The sequence below is a fragment of the Petromyzon marinus genome, unplaced genomic scaffold (genome assembly GCF_048934315.1).
Source record: "Petromyzon marinus isolate PM22_M1 ecotype Great Lakes invasive population unplaced genomic scaffold, UKy_Petmar_22M1.pri1.0 PM_Scaffold_48, whole genome shotgun sequence".
Classification (NCBI taxonomy): domain Eukaryota; kingdom Metazoa; phylum Chordata; class Hyperoartia; order Petromyzontiformes; family Petromyzontidae; genus Petromyzon; species Petromyzon marinus.
The window spans coordinates 320,052-341,899 of record NW_027423479.1 but is presented as its reverse complement, the minus strand read 5'-3'; the positions used below and the strand labels follow the sequence as shown (position 1 = coordinate 341,899).

The following is a 21,848-nucleotide window of genomic DNA, read 5'->3' as shown; positions in this document are numbered from 1 at the left end:
TGGTTGGTGGTGATGGTGGTGGTGGTGGTGATGGTGGTGTGGTGGTGGTGGTGGTGTGGTGGTGATGGTGGTGATGGTGGTGGTGGTGGATGGTGGTGGTGGGTGGTAGTGGTGGTGGTGGGGTGGCTGTGGGTGAGTGTTGTGTGGTGGTAGGTGGTGGGTGGTGGTGGTTGTGTGGAGGTGTGGTGGTGGGTGGTGGGGTGGTGGAGGTGGTAGTGATGGTGGTGATGGTGGTGGTGGTAGTGGTGGTGGTGGTAGTGATGGTGGTGATGGTGGTGATGGTGGTAGTGATGGTGGTGATGGTGGTGATGGTGGTGGTGATGGTGATGGTGTTGTGGTGGTGATGGTGGTAGTGGTGGTGGTGGTGGTGGTTGTGGTGGTGATGGTGGTGATGGTGGTAGTGGTGGTGGTGGTGGTGGTTGTGGTGGTGGTGGGTTGTGGTGGTGGTGGTGGTAGTGGTGTTGTGGTGGTAGTGGTGGTGGAGTGGTGGTAGTGGTGTTTGTGGTGGTAGTGGTGGTGGTGGTAGTGGTGTTTGTGGTGGTAGTGGTGGTGGTGGTAGTGGTGTTGTGCTGGTGGTTGTGGTGGTGGTGGTGGTTGTGGTGGTGGTGTAGTGGTGTTGTGGTGGTAGTGGTGGTGGTGGTAGTGGTGTTGTGGTGGTGGTGGTGGTGGTAGTGGTGTTGTGGTGGTGGTGGTGGTGGTGATGGTGGTGATGGTGGTGGTGGTTGTGGTGGTGGTGGTGGTGGTTGTGGTGGTGGTTGTGGTGGTGTCACCTCGACGCAGGAACACGTGCGACGCCACTGTGGTGTCTCCTCGGCGAGCGTGCCGAACACGAAGCGGAGGATGCGGTGGTCACAGTCGTTTCTGGAGGGCGAGAAGGCCGAGGAGCTCCCGCTTGGTCTCGCCCTCGGCACCTGGAACGTCACCACCACCACCATCACCGTCACCACCACCACCATCACCACCACCATCACCACCACCACCATCACCACCACCACCGTCACCACCACCACCATCACCACCACCATCACCACCACCACCATCACCACCACCATCACCACCACCATCACCACCACCACCCACCACCGTCACCACCACCACCGTCACCACCACCACCATCACCACCACCACCACCGTCACCACCACCACCGTCACCACCACCGTCACCAGCACCACCACCACCACCACCGTCACCACTTCCAGGTTTGGTGACCCCTGGCTAGGTTTGGTGACCCCTGGCTAGGTTTGGTGACCCCTGGCTAGGTTTGGTGACCCCTGACCCCTGGCTAGGTTTGGTAAACCCTGGCTAGGTTTGGTGACCCCTGACCCCTGGCTAGGTTTGGTGACCCCTGGCTAGGTTTGGTGACCCCTGGCTAGGTTTGGTGACCCCTGACCCTGGCTAGGTTTGGTGACCTCTGGCTAGGTTTGGTGACCCCTGGCTAGGTTTGGTGACCCCTGGCTAGGTTTGGTGACCCCTGGCTAGGTTTGGTGACCCCTGACCCCTGGCTAGGTTTGGTAAACCCTGGCTAGGTTTGGTGACCCCTGACCCCTGGCTGTGTTTTGTGACCCCTGGCTAGGTTTGGTGAACTCTGGCTAGGTTTGGTGACCCCCTGGCTAGGTTTGGTGACCCCTGGGCTAGGTTTGGTGACCCCTGACCCCTGGCTAGGTTTGGTGACCCCCTGGCTAGGTTTGGTGACCCCCTGGCTAGGTTTGGTGACCCCTGACCCCTGGCTAGGTTGGTGACCCCTGGCTAGGTTTGGTGACCCCCTGGCTAGGTTTGGTGACCCCTGGCTAGGTTTGGTGACCCTGGCTAGGTTTGGTGACCCCTGGCCTAGGTTTGGTGACCCCCTGGCTAGGTTTGGTGACCCCTGACCCCTGGCTAGGTTTGGTGACCCCTGGCTAGGTTTGGTGACCCCCTGGCTAGGGTTGGTGACCCCTGACCCTGGCTAGGTTTGGTGACCCCTGGCTAGGTTTGGTGACCCCCTGGCTAGGTTTGGTGACCCCTGGCTAGGTTTGGTGACCCCTGACCCTGGCTAGGTTTGGTGACCCCTGGCTAGGTTTGGTGACCCCTGGCTAGGTTTGGTGACCCCTGACCCCTGGCTAGGTTTGGTGACCCCTGGCTAGGTTTGGTGACCCCCTGGCTAGGTTTGGTGACCCTGGCTAGGTTCGGTGACCCCTGGCTAGGTTTGGTGACCCCTGGCTAGGTTTGGTGACCCCCTGGCTAGGTTTGGTGACCCCTGACCCCTGGCTAGGTTTGGTGACCCTGGCTAGGTTTGGTGACCCCTGGCTAGGTTTGGTGACCCCTGGCTAGGTTTGGTGACCCCTGACCCCTGGCTAGGTTTGGTGACCCCTGGCTAGGTTTGGTGACCCCCTGGCTAGGTTTGGTGACCCCCTGGCTAGGGTTGCGCGTCCGCGTTGAGGGACAGTCGCCCGCGAGGAGAACAGAAAGAGGAGAAGCCGCCGAAACGATGGCCAGAAACTAGGGGGAGGGAGGGGGCTAGGGAGGGAGGGGGGAGGGAGGGGGCTAGGGAGGGAGGGGGGGGGGCTAGGGAGGGAGGGGGGGACTAGGGAGGGGGCTAGGGAGGGGGGGGAGGAAGGGAGGGAGGAAGGGGGATAGGGAGGGAGGGGGGCTAGGGAGGGAGGGGAGAGGGAGGGAGGGGGCTAGGGAGGGAGGGGGGGCTAGGGAGGGAGGAGGCTAGGGAGGGAGGGGGGAGGGAGGAGGGAGGGAGGGAGGGGGCTAGGGAGGGAGGGGGGGACTAGGGAGGGAGGGAGGAGGGAGGGAGGGGGGTAGTGAGGGAGTGAAGAGGTAGCGGGCTAGGTAGCTAGCGAGTGAAGAGGTAGCGGGCTAGGTAGCTAGTGAGTGAAGAGGTAGCGGGCTAGGGAGTGAGTGAAGAGGTAGCGGGCTAGGTAGCTAGCGAGTGAAGAGGTAGCGGGCTAGGTAGCTAGCGAGTGAAGAGGTAGCGGGCTAGGTAGCTAGTGAGTGAAGAGGTAGCGGGCTAGGGAGTGAGTGAAGAGGTAGCGGGCTAGGTAGCTAGTGAGTGAAGAGGTAGCGGGCTAGGTAGCTAGTGAGTGAAGAGGTAGCGGGCTAGGTAGCTAGTGAGTGAAGAGGTAGCGGGCTAGGTAGCTAGTGAGTGAAGAGGTAGCGGGCTAGGGAGTGAGTGAAGAGGTAGCGGGCTAGGTAGCTAGTGAGTGAAGAGGTAGCGGGCTAGGTAGCTAGTGAGTGAAGAGGTAGCGGGCTAGTGAGGGAGTGAAGAGGTAGCGGGCTAGGTAGCTAGTGAGTGAAGAGGTAGCGGGCTAGTGAGGGAGTGAAGAGGTAGCGGGCTAGGTAGCTAGTGAGTGAAGAGGTAGCGGGCTAGGGAGTGAGTGAAGAGGTAGCGGGCTAGGTAGCTAGTGAGTGAAGAGGTAGCGGGCTAGGTAGCTAGTGAGTGAAGAGGTAGCGGGCTAGGGAGTGAGTGAAGAGGTAGCGGGCTAGGTAGCTAGTGAGTGAAGAGGTAGCGGGCTAGGTAGCTAGTGAGTGAAGAGGTAGCGGGCTAGTGAGGGAGTGAAGAGGTAGCGGGCTAGGTAGCTAGTGAGTGAAGAGGTAGCGGGCTAGTGAGGGAGTGAAGAGGTAGCGGGCTAGGTAGCTAGTGAGTGAAGAGGTAGCGGGCTAGGGAGTGAGTGAAGAGGTAGCGGGCTAGGTAGCTAGTGAGTGAAGAGGTAGCGGGCTAGGTAGCTAGTGAGTGAAGAGGTAGCGGGCTAGGGAGTGAGTGAAGAGGTAGCGGGCTAGGTAGCTAGCGAGTGAAGAGGTAGCGGGCTAGGTAGCTAGCGAGTGAAGAGGTAGCGGGCTAGGTAGCTAGCGAGTGAAGAGGTAGCGGGCTAGGTAGCTAGTGAGTGAAGAGGTAGCGGGCTAGGGAGTGAGTGAAGAGGTAGCGGGCTAGGTAGCTAGTGAGTGAAGAGGTAGCGGGCTAGGTAGCTAGTGAGTGAAGAGGTAGCGGGCTAGGTAGCTAGTGAGTGAAGAGGTAGCGGGCTAGTGAGGGAGTGAAGAGGTAGCGGGCTAGGTAGCTAGTGAGTGAAGAGGTAGCGGGCTAGGTAGCTAGTGAGTGAAGAGGTAGCGGGCTAGGTAGCTAGCGAGTGAAGAGGTAGCGGGCTAGGTAGCTAGTGAGTGAAGAGGTAGCGGGCTAGGGAGTGAGTGAAGAGGTAGCGGGCTAGGTAGCTAGTGAGTGAAGAGGTAGCGGGCTAGGTAGCTAGTGAGTGAAGAGGTAGCGGGCTAGTGAGGGAGTGAAGAGGTAGCGGGCTAGGTAGCTAGTGAGTGAAGAGGTAGCGGGCTAGGTAGCTAGTGAGTGAAGAGGTAGCGGGCTAGGTAGCTAGTGAGTGAAGAGGTAGCGGGCTAGGTAGCTAGCGAGTGAAGAGGTAGCGGGCTAGGTAGCTAGCGAGTGAAGAGGTAGCGGGCTAGGGAGTGAGTGAAGAGGTAGCGGGCTAGGTAGCTAGTGAGTGAAGAGGTAGCGGGCTAGGTAGCTAGTGAGTGAAGAGGTAGCGGGCTAGGTAGCTAGTGAGTGAAGAGGTAGCGGGCTAGTGAGGGAGTGAAGAGGTAGCGGGCTAGGTAGCTAGCGAGTGAAGAGGTAGCGGGCTAGGTAGCTAGCGAGTGAAGAGGTAGCGGGCTAGGTAGCTAGCGAGTGAAGAGGTAGCGGGCTAGGTAGCTAGTGAGTGAAGAGGTAGCGGGCTAGGTAGCTAGTGAGTGAAGAGGTAGCGGGCTAGGTAGCTAGCGAGTGAAGAGGTAGCGGGCTAGGTAGCTAGCGAGTGAAGAGGTAGCGGGCTAGGTAGCTAGTGAGTGAAGAGGTAGCGGGCTAGGGAGTGAGTGAAGAGGTAGCGGGCTAGGTAGCTAGTGAGTGAAGAGGTAGCGGGCTAGGTAGCTAGTGAGTGAAGAGGTAGCGGGCTAGTGAGGGAGTGAAGAGGTAGCGGGCTAGGTAGCTAGTGAGTGAAGAGGTAGCGGGCTAGTGAGGGAGTGAAGAGGTAGCGGGCTAGGTAGCTAGTGAGTGAAGAGGTAGCGGGCTAGGTAGCTAGTGAGTGAAGAGGTAGCGGGCTAGGTAGCTAGTGAGTGAAGAGGTAGCGGGCTAGGTAGCTAGCGAGTGAAGAGGTAGCGGGCTAGGTAGCTAGCGAGTGAAGAGGTAGCGGGCTAGGTAGCTAGTGAGTGAAGAGGTAGCGGGCTAGGTAGCTAGTGAGTGAAGAGGTAGCGGGCTAGGTAGCTAGTGAGTGAAGAGGTAGCGGGCTAGGTAGCTAGCGAGTGAAGAGGTAGCGGGCTAGGTAGCTAGCGAGTGAAGAGGTAGCGGGCTAGGTAGCTAGTGAGTGAAGAGGTAGCGGGCTAGTGAGGGAGTGAAGAGGTAGCGGGCTAGGTAGCTAGTGAGTGAAGAGGTAGCGGGCTAGGTAGCTAGTGAGTGAAGAGGTAGCGGGCTAGGTAGCTAGTGAGTGAAGAGGTAGCGGGCTAGGTAGCTAGCGAGTGAAGAGGTAGCGGGCTAGGTAGCTAGCGAGTGAAGAGGTAGCGGGCTAGGTAGCTAGCGAGTGAAGAGGTAGCGGGCTAGGTAGCTAGTGAGTGAAGAGGTAGCGGGCTAGGTAGCTAGTGAGTGAAGAGGTAGCGGGCTAGGTAGCTAGCGAGTGAAGAGGTAGCGGGCTAGGGAGTGAGTGAAGAGGTAGCGGGCTAGGTAGCTAGTGAGTGAAGAGGTAGCGGGCTAGGTAGCTAGTGAGTGAAGAGGTAGCGGGCTAGGTAGCTAGTGAGTGAAGAGGTAGCGGGCTAGTGAGGGAGTGAAGAGGTAGCGGGCTAGGTAGCTAGCGAGTGAAGAGGTAGCGGGCTAGGTAGCTAGCGAGTGAAGAGGTAGCGGGCTAGGTAGCTAGCGAGTGAAGAGGTAGCGGGCTAGGTAGCTAGTGAGTGAAGAGGTAGCGGGCTAGGTAGCTAGTGAGTGAAGAGGTAGCGGGCTAGGTAGCTAGCGAGTGAAGAGGTAGCGGGCTAGGTAGCTAGCGAGTGAAGAGGTAGCGGGCTAGGTAGCTAGTGAGTGAAGAGGTAGCGGGCTAGGGAGTGAGTGAAGAGGTAGCGGGCTAGGTAGCTAGTGAGTGAAGAGGTAGCGGGCTAGGTAGCTAGTGAGTGAAGAGGTAGCGGGCTAGTGAGGGAGTGAAGAGGTAGCGGGCTAGGTAGCTAGTGAGTGAAGAGGTAGCGGGCTAGTGAGGGAGTGAAGAGGTAGCGGGCTAGGTAGCTAGTGAGTGAAGAGGTAGCGGGCTAGGTAGCTAGTGAGTGAAGAGGTAGCGGGCTAGGTAGCTAGTGAGTGAAGAGGTAGCGGGCTAGGTAGCTAGCGAGTGAAGAGGTAGCGGGCTAGGTAGCTAGCGAGTGAAGAGGTAGCGGGCTAGGTAGCTAGCGAGTGAAGAGGTAGCGGGCTAGGTAGCTAGTGAGTGAAGAGGTAGCGGGCTAGGTAGCTAGCGAGTGAAGAGGTAGCGGGCTAGGGAGTGAGTGAAGAGGTAGCGGGCTAGGTAGCTAGTGAGTGAAGAGGTAGCGGGCTAGGTAGCTAGTGAGTGAAGAGGTAGCGGGCTAGGTAGCTAGTGAGTGAAGAGGTAGCGGGCTAGTGAGGGAGTGAAGAGGTAGCGGGCTAGGTAGCTAGTGAGGGAGTGAAGAGGTAGCGGGCTAGGTAGCTAGTGAGTGAAGAGGTAGCGGGCTAGGTAGCTAGTGAGTGAAGAGGTAGCGGGCTAGGTAGCTAGTGAGTGAAGAGGTAGCGGGCTAGGTAGCTAGTGAGTGAAGAGGTAGCGGGCTAGCTAGTGAGTGAAGAGGTAGCGGGCTAGGTAGCTAGTGAGTGAAGAGGTAGCGGGCTAGGTAGCTAGTGAGTGAAGAGGTAGCGGGCTAGCTAGTGAGTGAAGAGGTAGTGGGCTAGGTAGCTAGTGAGTGAAGAGGTAGCGGGCTAGCTAGTGAGTGAAGAGGTAGCGGGCTAGGTAGCTAGTGAGTGAAGAGGTAGCGGGCTAGGTAGCTAGTGAGGGAGTGAAGAGGTAGCGGGCTAGGTAGCTAGTGAGTGAAGAGGTAGCGGGCTAGGTAGCTAGTGAGTGAAGAGGTAGCGGGCTAGTGAGGGAGTGAAGAGGTAGCGGGCTAGGTAGCTAGTGAGGGAGTGAAGAGGTAGCGGGCTAGGTAGCTAGTGAGTGAAGAGGTAGCGGGCTAGCTAGTGAGTGAAGAGGTAGCGGGCTAGGTAGCTAGTGAGTGAAGAGGTAGCGGGCTAGGTAGCTAGTGAGTGAAGAGGTAGCGGGCTAGCTAGTGAGTGAAGAGGTAGCGGGCTAGGTAGCTAGTGAGTGAAGAGGTAGCGGGCTAGGTAGCTAGTGAGTGAAGAGGTAGCGGGCTAGGTAGCTAGTGAGTGAAGAGGTAGCGGGCTAGCTAGTGAGTGAAGAGGTAGTGGGCTAGGTAGCTAGTGAGTGAAGAGGTAGCGGGCTAGGTAGCTAGTGAGTGAAGAGGTAGCGGGCTAGGTAGCTAGTGAGTGAAGAGGTAGCGGGCTAGGTAGCTAGTGAGGGAGTGAAGAGGTAGCGGGCTAGGTAGCTAGTGAGTGAAGAGGTAGCGGGCTAGTGAGGGAGTGAAGAGGTAGCGGGCTAGGTAGCTAGTGAGTGAAGAGGTAGCGGGCTAGGTAGCTAGTGAGTGAAGAGGTAGCGGGCTAGGTAGCTAGTGAGTGAAGAGGTAGCGGGCTAGGTAGCTAGTGAGTGAAGAGGTAGCGGGCTAGGTAGCTAGTGAGTGAAGAGGTAGCGGGCTAGGTAGCTAGTGAGTGAAGAGGTAGCGGGCGAGGGAGTGAGTGAAGAGGTGGCTAGGTAGGTAGTGAGGTAGTGAGGATGTGCAGGACGAGAGGAGGTACCCAGGGCGAGGTTAGCGAGCACCATGGCGATGCTGACTGGCGAGATGACGATGTTGGTGGTGGGTGGCAGGGCGCTGTCCAGCACGCGGAACAGGCTGAGGCCTAGCTCCAAGATGGCCTCCACGACACGCTCCACCTCCTGGGGGCTGGGCGCTAGTGAGACGTCACAGGGGGCCTCTGGCGGAGGGGAGGGGCGGCAGGGGGGTGGGGGGAGGGGGAGTGGTGGGTCTACGGGTCTCTGTGTGGTGAGTCTATGGGTCTCTGTGTGGTGAGTCTATGGGTGGTGAGTCTGTGGGTCTCTGTGTGGTGAGTCTGTGGGTCTCTGTGTGGTGAGTCTATGGGTGGTGAGTCTATGGGTCTCTGTGTGGTGAGTCTTTGGGTGCTGAGTCTGTGGGTATCTGTGTGGTGAGTCTACGGGTCTCTCTGTGGTGAGTCTATGGGTGGTGAGTCTATGGGTCTCTGTGTGGTGAGTCTATGGGTGGTGAGTCTATGGGTCTCTGTGTGGTGAGTCTATGGGTGGTGAGTCTATGGGTCTCTGTGTGGTGAGTCTATGGGTGGTGAGTCTATGGGTCTCTGTGTGGTGAGTCTATGGGTCTCTGTGTGGTGAGTCTATGGGTCTCTGTGTGGTGAGTCTATGGGTCTCTGTGTGGTGAGTCTGTGGGTCTCTGTGTGGTGAGTCTACGGGTCTCTGTGTGGTGAGTCTATGGGTGGTGGGTCTACGGGTCTCTGTGTGGTGAGTCTGTGGGTCTCTGTGTGGTGAGTCTATGGGTCTCTGTGTGGTGAGTCTGTAGGTCTCTGTGTGGTGAGTCTGTAGGTCTCCGTGTGGTGAGTCTGTGGTTGGTGAGCCTCTGTGTGGTGAGTCTATGAGTCTCTGTGTGATGAGTCTGTGGGTCTCTGTGTGGTGAGTCTGTGGGTCTCTGTGTGGTGAGTCTACGGGTCTCTGTGTGGTGAATCTATGGGTCTCTGTGTGGTGAGTCTATGGGTCTCTGTGTGGTGAGTCTATGGGTCTCTGTATGGTGAGTCTATGGGTGGTGAGTCTATGGGTCTCTGTGTGGTGAGTCTATGGGTGGTGAGTCTATGGGTCTCTGTGTGGTGAGTCTATGGGTGGTGAGTCTATGGGTCTCTGTGTGGTGAGTCTATGGGTCTCTGTGTGGTGAGTCTATGGGTGGTGGGTCTACGGGTCTCTGTGTGGTGAGTCTGTGGGTCTCTGTGTGGTGAGTCTGTGGGTCTCTGTGTGGTGAGTCTGTGGGTCTCTGTGTGGTGAGTCTATGGGTCTCTGTGTGATGAGTCTATGGGTCTCTGTGTGGTGAGTCTGTGGGTCTCTGTCTGGTGAGTCTATGGGTCTCAGTGTGGTGAGTCTATGGTCTCTGTCTGGTGAGTCTGTGGGTCTCTATGTGGTGTGTCTATGGGTCTCTGTGTGGTGAGTCTGTGGGTCTCTGTATGGTGAGTCTATGGGTCTCTGTGTGGTGAGTCTATGGGTCTCTGTGTGGTGAGTCTATGGGTCTCTGTGTGGTGAGTCTGTGGGTCTCTGTGTAGTGAGTCTATGGGTCTCTGTGTGGTGAGTCTGTGGGTCTTTGTGTGGTGAGTCTGTGGGTCTCTGTGTGGTGAGTCTGTGGGTCTCTGTGTGGTGAGTCATGGGGTCTCTGTGTGGTGAGTCTGTGGGTCTCTGTGTGGTGAGTCTATGGGTCTTTGTGTGGTGAGTCTTTGGGGTCTCTGTGTTGTGAGTCTATGGGTCTCTGTGTGGTGAGTCTGTGGGTCTCTGTGTGGTGAGTCTGTGGGTCTCTGTGTGGTGAGTCTGTGGGTCTCTTTGTGGTGAGTCTCTGGGTCTCTGTGTGATGAGTCTGTGGGTCTCTGTGTGGTGAGTCTATGGGTGGTGAGTCTGTGGGTCTCTGTGTGGTGAGTCTACGGGTCTCTGTGTGGTGAGTCTATGGGTCTCTGTGTGGTGAGTCTATGGGTCTCTGTGTGGTGAGTCTGTGGGTCTCTGTGTGGTGAGTCTATGGGTCTCTGTATGGTGAGTCTATGGGTGGTGAGTCTATGGGTCTCTGTGTGGTGAGTCTATGGGTGGTGAGTCTATGGGTCTCTGTGTGGTGAGTCTATGGGTGGTGAGTCTATGGGTCTCTGTGTGGTGAGTCTATGGGTCACTGTGTGGTGAGTCTATGGGTGGTGGGTCTACGGGTCTCTGTGTGGTGAGTCTGTGGGTCTCTGTGTGGTGAGTCTGTGGGTCTCTGTGTGGTGAGTCTGTGGGTCTCTGTGTGGTGAGTCTATGGGTCTCTGTGTGATGAGTCTATGGGTCTCTGTGTGGTGAGTCTGTGGGTCTCTGTCTGGTGAGTCTATGGGTCTCAGTGTGGTGAGTCTATGGTCTCTGTCTGGTGAGTCTGTGGGTCTCTATGTGGTGTGTCTATGGGTCTCTGTGTGGTGAGTCTGTGGGTCTCTGTGTGGTGAGTCTATGGGTCTCTGTGTGGTGAGTCTATGGGTCTCTGTGTGGTGAGTCTATGGGTCTCTGTGTGGTGAGTCTGTGGGTATCTGTGTGGTGAGTCTATGGGTCTCTGTGTAGTGAGTCTATGGGTCTCTGTGTGGTGAGTCTGTGGGTCTCTGTGTGGTGAGTCTGTGGGTCTCTGTGTGGTGAGTCTGTGGGTCTCTGTGTGGTGAGTCATGGGGTCTCTGTGTGGTGAGTCTGTGGGTCTCTGTGTGGTGAGTCTACGGGTCTCTGTGTGGTGAGTCTATGGGTCTCTGTGTGGTGAGTCTATGGGTCTCTGTGTGGTGAGTCTATGGGTCTCTGTATGGTGAGTCTATGGGTGGTGAGTCTATGGGTCTCTGTGTGGTGAGTCTATGGGTGGTGAGTCTATGGGTCTCTGTGTGGTGAGTCTATGAGTGGTGAGTCTATGGGTCTCTGTGTGGTGAGTCTATGGGTCACTGTGTGGTGAGTCTATGGGTGGTGGGTCTACGGGTCTCTGTGTGGTGAGTCTGTGGGTCTCTGTGTGGTGAGTCTGTGGCTCTCTGTGTGGTGAGTCTGTGGGTCTCTGTGTGGTGAGTCTGTGGGTCTCTGTGGTGAGTCTATGGGTCTCTGTGTGGTGAGTCTGTGGGTCTCTGTCTGGTGAGTCTATGGGTCTCAGTGTGGTAAGTCTATGGTCTCTGTCTGGTGAGTCTGTGGGTCTCTATGTGGTGTGTCTATGGGTCTCTGTGTGGTGAGTCTGTGGATCTCTGTGTGGTGAGTCTATGGGTCTCTGTGTGGTGAGTCTATGGGTCTCTGTGTGGTGAGTCTATGGGTCTCTGTGTGGTGAGTCTGTGGGTATCTGTGTGGTGAGTCTATGGGTCTCTGTGTAGTGAGTCTATGGGTCTCTGTGTGGTGAGTCTGTGGGTCTCTGTGTGGTGAGTCTGTGGGTCTCTGTGTGGTGAGTCTGTGGGTCTCTGTGTGGTGAGTCATGGGGTCTCTGTGTGGCGAGTCTGTGGGTCTCTGTGTGGTGAGTCTATGGGTCTTTGTGTGGTGAGTCTTTGGGGTCTCTGTGTTGTGAGTCTATGGGTCTCTGTGTGGTGAGTCTGTGGGTCTCTGTGTGGTGAGTCTGTGGGTCTCTGTGTGGTGAGTCTGTGGGTCTCTGTGTGGTGAGTCTATGGGTCTCTGTGTGGTGAGTCTATGGGTCTCTGTGTGGTGAGTCTGTGGGTCTCTGTGTGGTGAGTCTATGGGTCTCTGTGTGGTGAATCTATGGGTCTCTGTGTGGTGAGTCTATGGGTGTAGTGAACAAAGGCCTACAGCCCTGCTAGAGGCTACCTGGGGTAGCTTTGTCTGTGTGTGGTGTGTGTAGTACATAGACACTGCTGCTGCTACTCGCAAGCTAACAGCACTTGCCCCTACAGCCCTGTTAGAGGCTACCTGGGGGAGCTTTGTCTGTGTGTGGTGTGTGTAGTACATAGACACTGCTGATGCTACTCGCCAGCTAACAGCACTTGCACCTACAGCCCTGCTAGAGACTACCTGGGGTAGCTTTGTCTGTGTGTGGTGTGTGTAGTACATAGACACTGCTGATGCTACTCGCCAGCTAACAGCACTTGCACCTACAGCCCTGCTAGAGGCTACCTGGGGTAGCTTTGTCTGTGTGTGGTGTGTGTAGTACATAGACACTGCTGCTGCCACTCGCTAGCTAACAGCACTTGCCCCTACAGCCCTGCTAGAGGCTACCTGGGGGAGCTTTGTCTGTGCCTCTGAACGGTCCGTGGGTTTTGCGGGCGTCATCCTCCTGGGGAAATAGAGAAGAAAGTTGATAGAACTTCAACCTAGACAGCTGAGACACCGAGACACTGAGACACCGAGACACGGTCTCAGTGTCTCAGTTTCTAGACACTGAGACACGGTCTCAGCTGTCTAGACACTGAGACACGGTTTCAGTGTCTCAGTTTCTAGACACTGAGACACTGAGACACGGTCTCCACTGTCTAGACACTGAGACACGGTTTCAGTGTCTAGACAGCTGAGACACTGAGACACGTTTTCAGTGTCTCAGTGTCTCAGTGTCTAGACACTGAAACACTGTCTCCACTGTCTAGACACTGAGACAGCTGAGACACCGAGACACTGAGACAGCTGAGATACCGAGACACGGTCTCAGTGTCTCAGTGTCTCAGCTGTCTATACACTGAGACACTGAGACACGGTCTCAGCTGTCTAGACACTGAGACACGGTCTCAGTGTCTAGACAGCTGAGACACTGAGACACGTGTCTAAGCTGTCTAGACAGTGGAGACACGTGTCTCAGTGTCTAGACACTGAGACACGGTCTCAGCTGTCGAGACACTGAGACAGCTGAGACACCGAGACACGGTTTCAGTGTCTCAGTTTCTAGACACTGAGGCACTGAGACACTGAGATACCGTCTCCACTGTCTAGACTCTGAGACACGTGTCTCAGCTGTCTAGACATTGAGACACTGAGACACTGAGACACGGTCTCAGCTGTCTAGACACTGAGACACTGAGACACTAGACACTGAGACACGGTCTCAGTGTCTAGACAGCTGAGACCGTGTCTCAGTGTCTCAGTGTCTCAGTGTCTCAGCTGTCTAGACAGCTGAGACCGTCACGTGTCTCGGACACGTGTCTCAGTGTCTAGATACTGAGTCACCGAGACACTGAGACAGCTGAGACACCGAGACACGGTCTCAGTGTCTCAGTTTCTAGACACTGAGACACTGAGACACGGGCTCCACTGTCTAGACACTGAGACACGGTTTCAGTGTCGAGACAGCTGAGACCGTGTCTCAGTGTCTCAGTGTCTCAGTGTCTCAGCTGTCTAGACACTGAGACACGGTCTCAGCTGTCTAGACACTGAGACACTGAGACACTGAGACACGGTCTCAGCTGTCTAGACACTGAGACAGTGTCTCAGCTGTCTAGACACTGAGACACTGAGACACTGAGACACGGTCTCAGCTGTCTAGACACTGAGACACTGAGACACGGTCTCAGCTGTCTAGACACTGAGACACCGAGACACTGAGACAGCTGAGACACCGAGACACGGTCTCAGTGTCTCAGTTTCTAGACACTGAGACACTGAGACACGGTCTCAGCTGTCTAGACACTGAGACACGTGTCTCCACTGTCTAGACACTGAGACAGTGTCTCAGGAGTTGCCTGAGACAAGGCCTCAAGATGTTGAATCGGCTTCGTCACCTTTGCGAATCGTCCACTGTCCTTGGTCGCATGCAGGCAGCCAATCACGGCGCTCAGCAGCAGGCAGCGAAGAGCCCAATGCATTCTGGGGGACGGAAGAAACGCCACGTGGTAAGCCATTGTGACGGTCGGTGACGTCATCGGTGACGTCATCGGTGACATCGCCTACGTCATCGCCTACGTCTTCGTCGTCATGGTCACCACCATTAACACCACAAATACCACCACCACCATCACCACCACCACCATCATCACCACCATCATCCCCACCACCATCACCACCATCACCACCACCATCACCACCACCATCATCACCATCACCACCACCATCACCACCATCACCACCACCATCACCACCACCATCACCACCACCATCACCATCACCACCACCATCATCACCATCACCACCACCATCACCACCACCATCACCACCATTACCACCACCATCATCACCATCACCACCACCATCACCACCATCACCACCATCACCACCACCATCACCACCATCACCACCACCACCATTACCACCACCACCACAACCATCACCACCACTACCTTCATCTACACCATCACCACCACCACCACGTCCATCACCACCACCACCATCGATCGGAGACCCCCAGGAACAGCTTTGGATCACCGTTGGATCACCGTTCTTTCCCCTAAGCATGGTGATAGGTGTTACTTCAGAGCGATTTGTGATCGCGGGCCACTTAGGCAGACTCCATCTCCTCAGCAACCCGCGACCACCACCCATCCTTGCAGCGCCTCACGGCTCTCCGAACCTCCGAGCGAAGGCTGCGGTAAGCCTCCTCATTCTCTGACGTGGGATGCTGTAGCCGATGACAGTGGGCCTGTCGCTTTTTCTCAGCCATCCTGAACAACTCCTCTGTCAGCCAGGGTCTCTGGGGAGGTCTGGACCGCGTACCCAAAGCAGCCAATGCAGCTGCATGAGTCACAGTCCTAAACCTCGCCCATTTACCCTCGACATCAGGAGGAGTGGGGGACGATGCCAACCCCAGCCGCAAGCGATGATGAAATTCTCGCTTGCAACTTTCATCAGCTAGCTGAGACCAGGCCACTTTAGGTTGGAATGGGGTCCTGGGTGTACACCCACCACCGGAGTGGAAGAATGGCAGGCGCATCTTACAGATGACTAGTCGATGGTCAGTGGGCAGATCAGCTCCATAACCACCACCACAACCACCACCATCACCAACACCATCGCCACCATCATCACCAACACCACCATCACCTCCATCACCACCACCATCACCGCCACCACCATCATCACCAACACCACCACCAACACCACCTCCATCACCAACACCACCACCACCACCATCATCACCACCACCATCAACACCACCACCACCATCACCACCGTCATCACTACCATCACCTCCATCGCCACCACCTCCATCACCACCACCGTCACCACCATCAGCACCATCATCACCACCACCATCACCACCTCCATCACCTCCATCGCCACCACCTCCATCGCCACCACCTCCATCACCACCACCGTCACCACCACCATCACCACCACCACCATCACCACCATCACCACCATCACCACCATCACCACCACCTCCACCATCACCACCACCATCACCGCCATCACCACCACCATCACCACCACCATCACCACCACCACCATCACCACCATCACCACCACCATCACCACCATCACCACCACCATCACCACCATCAACACCACCACCACCATCACCACCATCATCACTACCATCACCTCCATCGCCACCACCTCCATCACCACCACCGTCACCACCATCACCACCATCATCACCACCACCATCACCACCTCCATCACCTCCATCGCCACCACCTCCATCGCCACCACCTCCATCACCACCACCGTCACCACCACCACCATCACCACCACCATCACCACCACCATCACCACCACCATCACCAACACCATCACCACCATCACCACCACCATCACCACCACCATCACCACCGTGTAAATCATTGTCGTGATGTTGACTCTCCCTGTACACAGACTTACCCCGCGGTATTTAAAGAGTCAACAGTGGGGGGTGGGGGGGTGGAACCTCGCTGAACCCCACGGGGCCACCCTTCAAAATAAAAGTCCCCCCCAACCCCTAAGGACCCCCCCCTCTCTCGCTCAACCCCACGGGGCCACCCTTCAAAATAAAAGCCCCCCCCCCAACCCCTAAGGACCCCCCTCCCCTCTCGCTCAACCCCACGGGGCCACCCTTCAAAATAAAAGTCCCCCCCAACCCCTAAGGACCCCCCTCGTTGTTTAAAGAGTCAAGGGTGGCTGATATCATCATCATCAATGACCACGTGGGAATTTCTAGCCACAGCCAAATCCTCTAAACGAAGAGAGACACACAGAGACCCAGTGATTAATAGAGATTCCTAGAGATCAATGGAGATGCATAGAGACCCATGTAGACACACAGAGACCCATAGAGACCCATAGAGGCATACAGATCAGTAAAGATGCATAGAGACCCATGTCGACACACAGAGACCCATAGAGACACACAGATCAATAGAGATGCATAGAGACCCATGTAGACACACAGAGATCCATGTAGACACACAGAGACCCATAGAGACCCATAGAGACACTGAGACTAATAGTGATGCATAGAGACTCATGTAGACACACAGAGACCCATAGAGACACAGATTAATAGAGATGCATAGAGACCCACAGAGACCCACAGAGACTCATAGACACACAGAGACCCACACTCACAGAGACCCACAGAGACCCACACCCACAGAGACCCACACTCACAGAGACCCACAGAGACCCACACTAACAGAGACTCACAGAGACCCACACTCACAGAGACCCACACTCACAGAGACCCACAGAGACCCACACTAACAGAGACCCACAGAGACCCACACTCACAGAGACCCATACTCACAGAGACCCACAGAGACCCACACTCACAGAGACCCACAGAGACCCACACTAACAGAGACCCACAGAGACCCACACTAACAGAGACTCACAGAGACCCACACTCACAGAGACCCACACTAACAGACACCCACAGAGACCCATACTCACAGAGACCCACAGAGACTCACACTAACAGAGACCCACACTCACAGAGACCCACAGGCGAGGTAGTCAACATCTCCTAGCCACTGTGGTTACACAGGATCTAACCACGACCTCCTGTATACCAGGCGAGGTAGTCAACATCTCCTAGCCACTGTGGTGTCAGGATCTAACCCACGACTTCCTGTAGACCAGGCGACATCTCGCCACGGCATTTGTAATCACTGAGGCTCACAGAGCCAGACTAAGACTCCCTCCCATATGGTTCAGTTATTAATCACTGAGGCTCACAGAGCCAGACTAAGGCTCCCTCCCATAGAGTTCAGTGTTAATCACTGAGGCTCACAGAGCCAGACTAAGACTCCCTCCCATAGGGTTCAGTTATTAATCACTGAGGCTCACAGAGCCAGACTAAGACTCCCTCCCATAGGGTTCAGTCTTAATCACTGAGGCTCACAGAACCAGACTAAGGCTCCCTCCCATAGGGTTCAGTGTTAATCACTGAGGCTCACGGAGCCAGGCTAAGGCTCCCTCAAGGTTCAGTGTTAACCACTGAGGCTCACAGAGCCAGACTAAGGCTCCCTCCCATAGGGTTCAGTTATTAATCACTGAGGCTCACAGAGCCAGACTAAGGCTCCCTCCCATTGAGTTCAGTTCTTAATCACTGAGGCTCAGAGAGCCAGACTAAGGCTCTCTCCCATAGAGTTCAGTGTTAATCACTGAGGCTCACAGAGCCAGACTAAGGCTCCCTCCCATAGGGTTCAGTGTTAATCACTGAGGCTCACAGAGCCAGACTAAGGCTCCCTCCCAAAGGGTTCAGTGTTAATCAGTGAGACTCCCATAGGGTGCAGTGTTAATCACCGAGACTCCCATAGGGTTCAGTGTTATCACTGAGTCTCCCACAGGGTTCAGTGTTAATCACTGAGACTCCCATAGGGTTCGTTGTTAATCACCGAGACTCCCATAGGGTTCAGTGTTAATCACTGAGACTCCCATAGGGTTCAATGTTAATCACCGAGACTCCCATAGGATTCAGTGTTAATCACTGAGACTCCCATAGGGTTCAGTGTTATCACTGAGTCTCCCACAGGGTTCAGTGTTAATCACTGAGACTCCCATAGGGTTCAGTGTTAATCACTGAGACTCCCATAGGGTGCAGTGTTAATCACTGAGTCTCCCATAGGGTTCAGTGTTAATCACTGAGACTCCCATAGGGTTCAGTGTTAATCACTGAGACTCCCATAGGGTTCACTGTTAATCACTGAGACTCCCATAGGGTTCAGTGTTAATCACTGAGACTCCCACAGGGTTCAGTGTTAATCACTGAGACTCCCATAGGGTTCAGTGTTAATCACTGAGACTCCCATAGGGTGCAGTGTTAATCACTGAGTCTCCCATAGGGTTCAGTGTTAATCACTGAGACTCCCATAGGGTTCAGTGTTAATCACTGAGACTCCCATAGGGTTCACTGTTAATCACTGAGACTCCCATAGGGTTCAGTGTTAATCACCGAGACTCCCATAGGGTTCAGTGTTAATCACTGAGTCTCCCATAGGGTTCAGTGTTAATCACCGAGACTCCCATAGGGTTCAGTGTTAATCACTGAGTCTCCCATAGGGTTCAGTGTTAATCACTGAGTCTCCCATAGGGTTCAGTGTTAATCACTGAGACTCCCATAGGGTTCAATGTTAATCACCGAGACTCCCATAGGGTTCAGTGTTAATCACTGAGACTCCCATAGGGTTCAGTGTTAATCACTGAGACTCCCATAGGGTTCAGTGTTAATCACTGAGACTCCCATAGGGTTCAGTGTTAATCACTGAGACTCCCATAGGGTGCAGTGTTAATCACCGAGACTCCCATAGGGTTCAGTGTTAATCACTGAGACTCCCATAGGGTTCAGTGTTAATCACCGAGACTCCCATAGGGTTCAGTGTTCATCACCGAGACTCCCATAGGGTTCAGTGTTCATCACCGAGACTCCCATAGGGTTCAGTGTTCATCACCGAGACTCCCATAGGGTTCAGTGTTAATCACTGAGACTCCCACAGGGTTCAGTGTTAATCACCGAGACTCCCATAGGGTTCAGTGTTCATCACTGAGACTCCCATAGGGTTCAGTGTTAATCACTGAGACTCCCATAGGGTTCAGTGTTAATCACTGAGACTCCCATAGGGTTCAGTGTTAATCACTGAGACTCCCATAGGGTTCAGTGTTAATCACTGAGACTCCCATAGGGTTCAGTGTTAATCACCGAAACTCCCATAGGGTTCAGTGTTAATCACTGAGACTCCCATAGGGTTCCGTGTTAATCACTGAGACTCCCATAGGGTTCAGTGTTAATCACTGAGACTCCCATAGGGTTCAGTGTTAATCACTGAGACTCCCATAGGGTTCAGTGTTAATCACTGAGACTCCCATAGGGTTCAGTGTTAATCACTGAGACTCCCATAGGGTTCACTGTTAATCACTGAGACTCCCATAGGGTTCAGTGTTAATCACTGAGACTCCCATAGGGTTCAGTGTTAATCACTGAGACTCCCATAGGGTTCAGTGGTAATCACTGAGACTCCCATAGGGTTCAGTGTTAATCACTGAGACTCCCATAGGGTTCACTGTTAATCACTGAGACTCCCATAGGGTTCACTGTTAATCACTGAGACTCCCATAGGGTTCAGTGTTAATCACCGAGACTCCCATAGGGTTCAGTGTTAATCACTGAGTCTCCCATAGGGTTCAGTGTTAATCACCGAGACTCCCATAGAGTTCAGTGTTAATCACTGAGTCTCCCATAGGGTTCAGTGTTAATCACTGAGACTCCCATAGGGTTCAATGTTAATCACCGAGACTCCCATAGTGTTCAGTGTTAATCACTGAGACTCCCATAGGGTTCAGTGTTAATCATTGAGGCTCACATAGGGTTCAGTGTTAATCACTGAGACTCCCATAGGGTTCAGTGTTAATCACTGAGACTCCCATAGGGTTCAGTGTTAATCACCGAGACTCCCATAGGGTTCAGTGTTAATCACTGAGACTCCCATAGGGTTCAGTGTTAATCACCGAGACTCCCATAGGGTTCAGTGTTAATCACTGAGACTCCCATAGGGTTCAGTGTTCATCACCGAGACTCCCATAGGGTTCAGTGTTCATCACCGAGACTCCCATAGGGTTCAGTGTTAATCACTGAGACTCCCACAGGGTTCAGTGTTAATCACCGAGACTCCCATAGGGTTCAGTGTTCATCACCGAGACTCCCATAGGGTTCAGTGTTAATCACTGAGACTCCCATAGGGTTCAGTGTTAATCACTGAGACTCCCATAGGGTTCAGTGTTAATCACTGAGACTCCCATAGGGTTCAGTGTTAATCACTGAGACTCCCATAGGGTTCAGTGTTAATCACCGAGACTCCCATAGGGTTCAGTGTTAATCACTGAGACTCCCATAGGGTTCCGTGTTAATCACTGAGACTCCCATAGGGTTCAGTGTTAATCACTGAGACTCCCATAGGGTTCAGTGTTAATCACTGAGACTCCCACAGGGTTCAGTGTTAATCACTGAGGCTCACATAGGGTTCAGTGTTAATCACTGATACTCCCATAGGGTTCAGTGTTAATCACCGAGACTCCCATAGGGTTCAGTGTTAATCACTGAGACTCCCATAGGGTTCCGTGTTAATCACTGAGACTCCCATAGGGTTCAGTGTTAATCACTGAGACTCCCACAGGGTTCAGTGTTAATCACTGAGGCTCACATAGGGTTCAGTGTTAATCACTGATACTCCCATAGGGTTCAGTGTTCATCACCGAGACTCCCATAGGGTTCAGTGTTAATCACTGAGACTCCCACAGGGTTCAGTGTTAATCACCGAGACTCCCATAGGGTTCAGTGTTCATCACCGAGACTCCCATAGGGTTCAGTGTTAATCACTGAGACTCCCATAGGGTTCAGTGTTAATCACTGAGACTCCCATAGGGTTCAGTGTTAATCACTGAGACTCCCATAGGGTTCAGTGTTAATCACTGAGACTCCCATAGGGTTCAGTGTTAATCACCGAGACTCCCATAGGGTTCAGTGTTAATCACTGAGACTCCCATAGGGTTCCGTGTTAATCACTGAGACTCCCATAGGGTTCAGTGTTAATCACTGAGACTCCCATAGGGTTCAGTGTTAATCACTGAGACTCCCACAGGGTTCAGTGTTAATCACTGAGGCTCACATAGGGTTCAGTGTTAATCACTGATACTCCCATAGGGTTCAGTGTTAATCACCGAGACTCCCATAGGGTTCAGTGTTAATCACTGAGACTCCCATAGGGTTCCGTGTTAATCACTGAGACTCCCATAGGGTTCAGTGTTAATCACTGAGACTCCCACAGGGTTCAGTGTTAATCACTGAGGCTCACATAGGGTTCAGTGTTAATCACTGATACTCCCATAGGGTTCAGTGTTAATCACCGAGACTCCCATAGGGTTCAGTGTTAATCACTGAGACTCCCATAGGATTCCGTGTTAATCACTGAGACTCCCATAGGGTTCAGTGTTAATCACCGAGACTCCCATAGGGTTCAGTGTTAATCACTGAGACTCCCATAGGGTTCAGTGTTAATCACTGAGACTCCCACAGGGTTCAGTGTTAATCACCGAGACTCCCATAGGGTTCAGTGTTAATCACTGAGACTCCCATAGGGTTCCGTGTTAATCACTGAGACTCCCATAGGGTTCAGTGTTAATCACTGAGACTCCCACTGGGTTCAGTGTTAATCACTGAGACTCCCATAGGGTTCAGTGTTAATCACTGAGACTCCCATAGGGTTCCGTGTTAATCACTGAGACTCCCATAGGGTTCAGTGTTAATCACTGAGACTCCCATAGGGTTCAGTGTTAATCACTGAGACTCCCATAGGGTTCAGTGTTAATCACTGAGACTCCCATAGGGTTCAGTGTTAATCACTGAGACTCCCATAGGGTTCAGTGTTAATCACTGAGACTCCCATAGGGTTCAGTGTTAATCACTGAGACTCCCATAGGGTTCAGTGTTAATCACTGAGACTCCCATAGGGTTCAGTGTTAATCACTGAGACTCCCATAGGGTTCAGTGTTAATCACTGAGGCTCACAGAGCCAGGCTCTCACCTGGCGGTGGTGGAGGACTTCTTTCGCACCGTACCCGAGCCAGCCAGCGGCAGGCGATGGTCACTGAGTGCGTTGGGGAGTCTCGCTCGGTCTATGCGGTGGGTAGGGGGACAGCTCGCGACTTTAACTGCGTGGGGG

The 21,848-nt window shown here is 54.2% G+C and overlaps 1 protein-coding gene and 1 long non-coding RNA gene across 12 annotated transcripts in view; one reads left to right on the top strand and one right to left on the bottom strand.

Annotated features, from left to right (window-relative positions):
• LOC142923388 (alpha-2-antiplasmin-like) overlaps positions 1–21,848 on the bottom strand; it is a 27,838-nt gene extending 5,990 nt beyond the window's left edge. Inside the window, exons 1-5 of the mRNA XM_076064475.1 lie at positions 21,711–21,848; positions 13,503–13,587; positions 12,013–12,070; positions 7,839–8,015; positions 771–911 (exon numbers count right to left, since the gene is read on the bottom strand). Coding sequence (XP_075920590.1) covers positions 850–911; positions 7,839–8,015; positions 12,013–12,070; positions 13,503–13,586 — 381 coding nt within the window. The 5' untranslated portion in view covers position 13,587; positions 21,711–21,848 and the 3' untranslated portion in view covers positions 771–849. The remainder of the gene's footprint in view (positions 1–770; positions 912–7,838; positions 8,016–12,012; positions 12,071–13,502; positions 13,588–21,710) is intronic.
• On the top strand, positions 2,796–6,866 carry LOC142923389 (uncharacterized). Of its 11 annotated transcripts, none has more exons than XR_012940726.1 (4): positions 2,796–3,616; positions 3,764–4,034; positions 4,097–6,214; positions 6,308–6,866. It is a non-coding gene; the product is annotated as an uncharacterized LOC142923389 (long non-coding RNA). The 11 variants fall into 11 exon arrangements; XR_012940731.1 differs by having other exon boundaries at positions 3,764–4,185; positions 4,368–6,214; XR_012940725.1 differs by having other exon boundaries at positions 3,764–4,274; positions 4,368–6,214.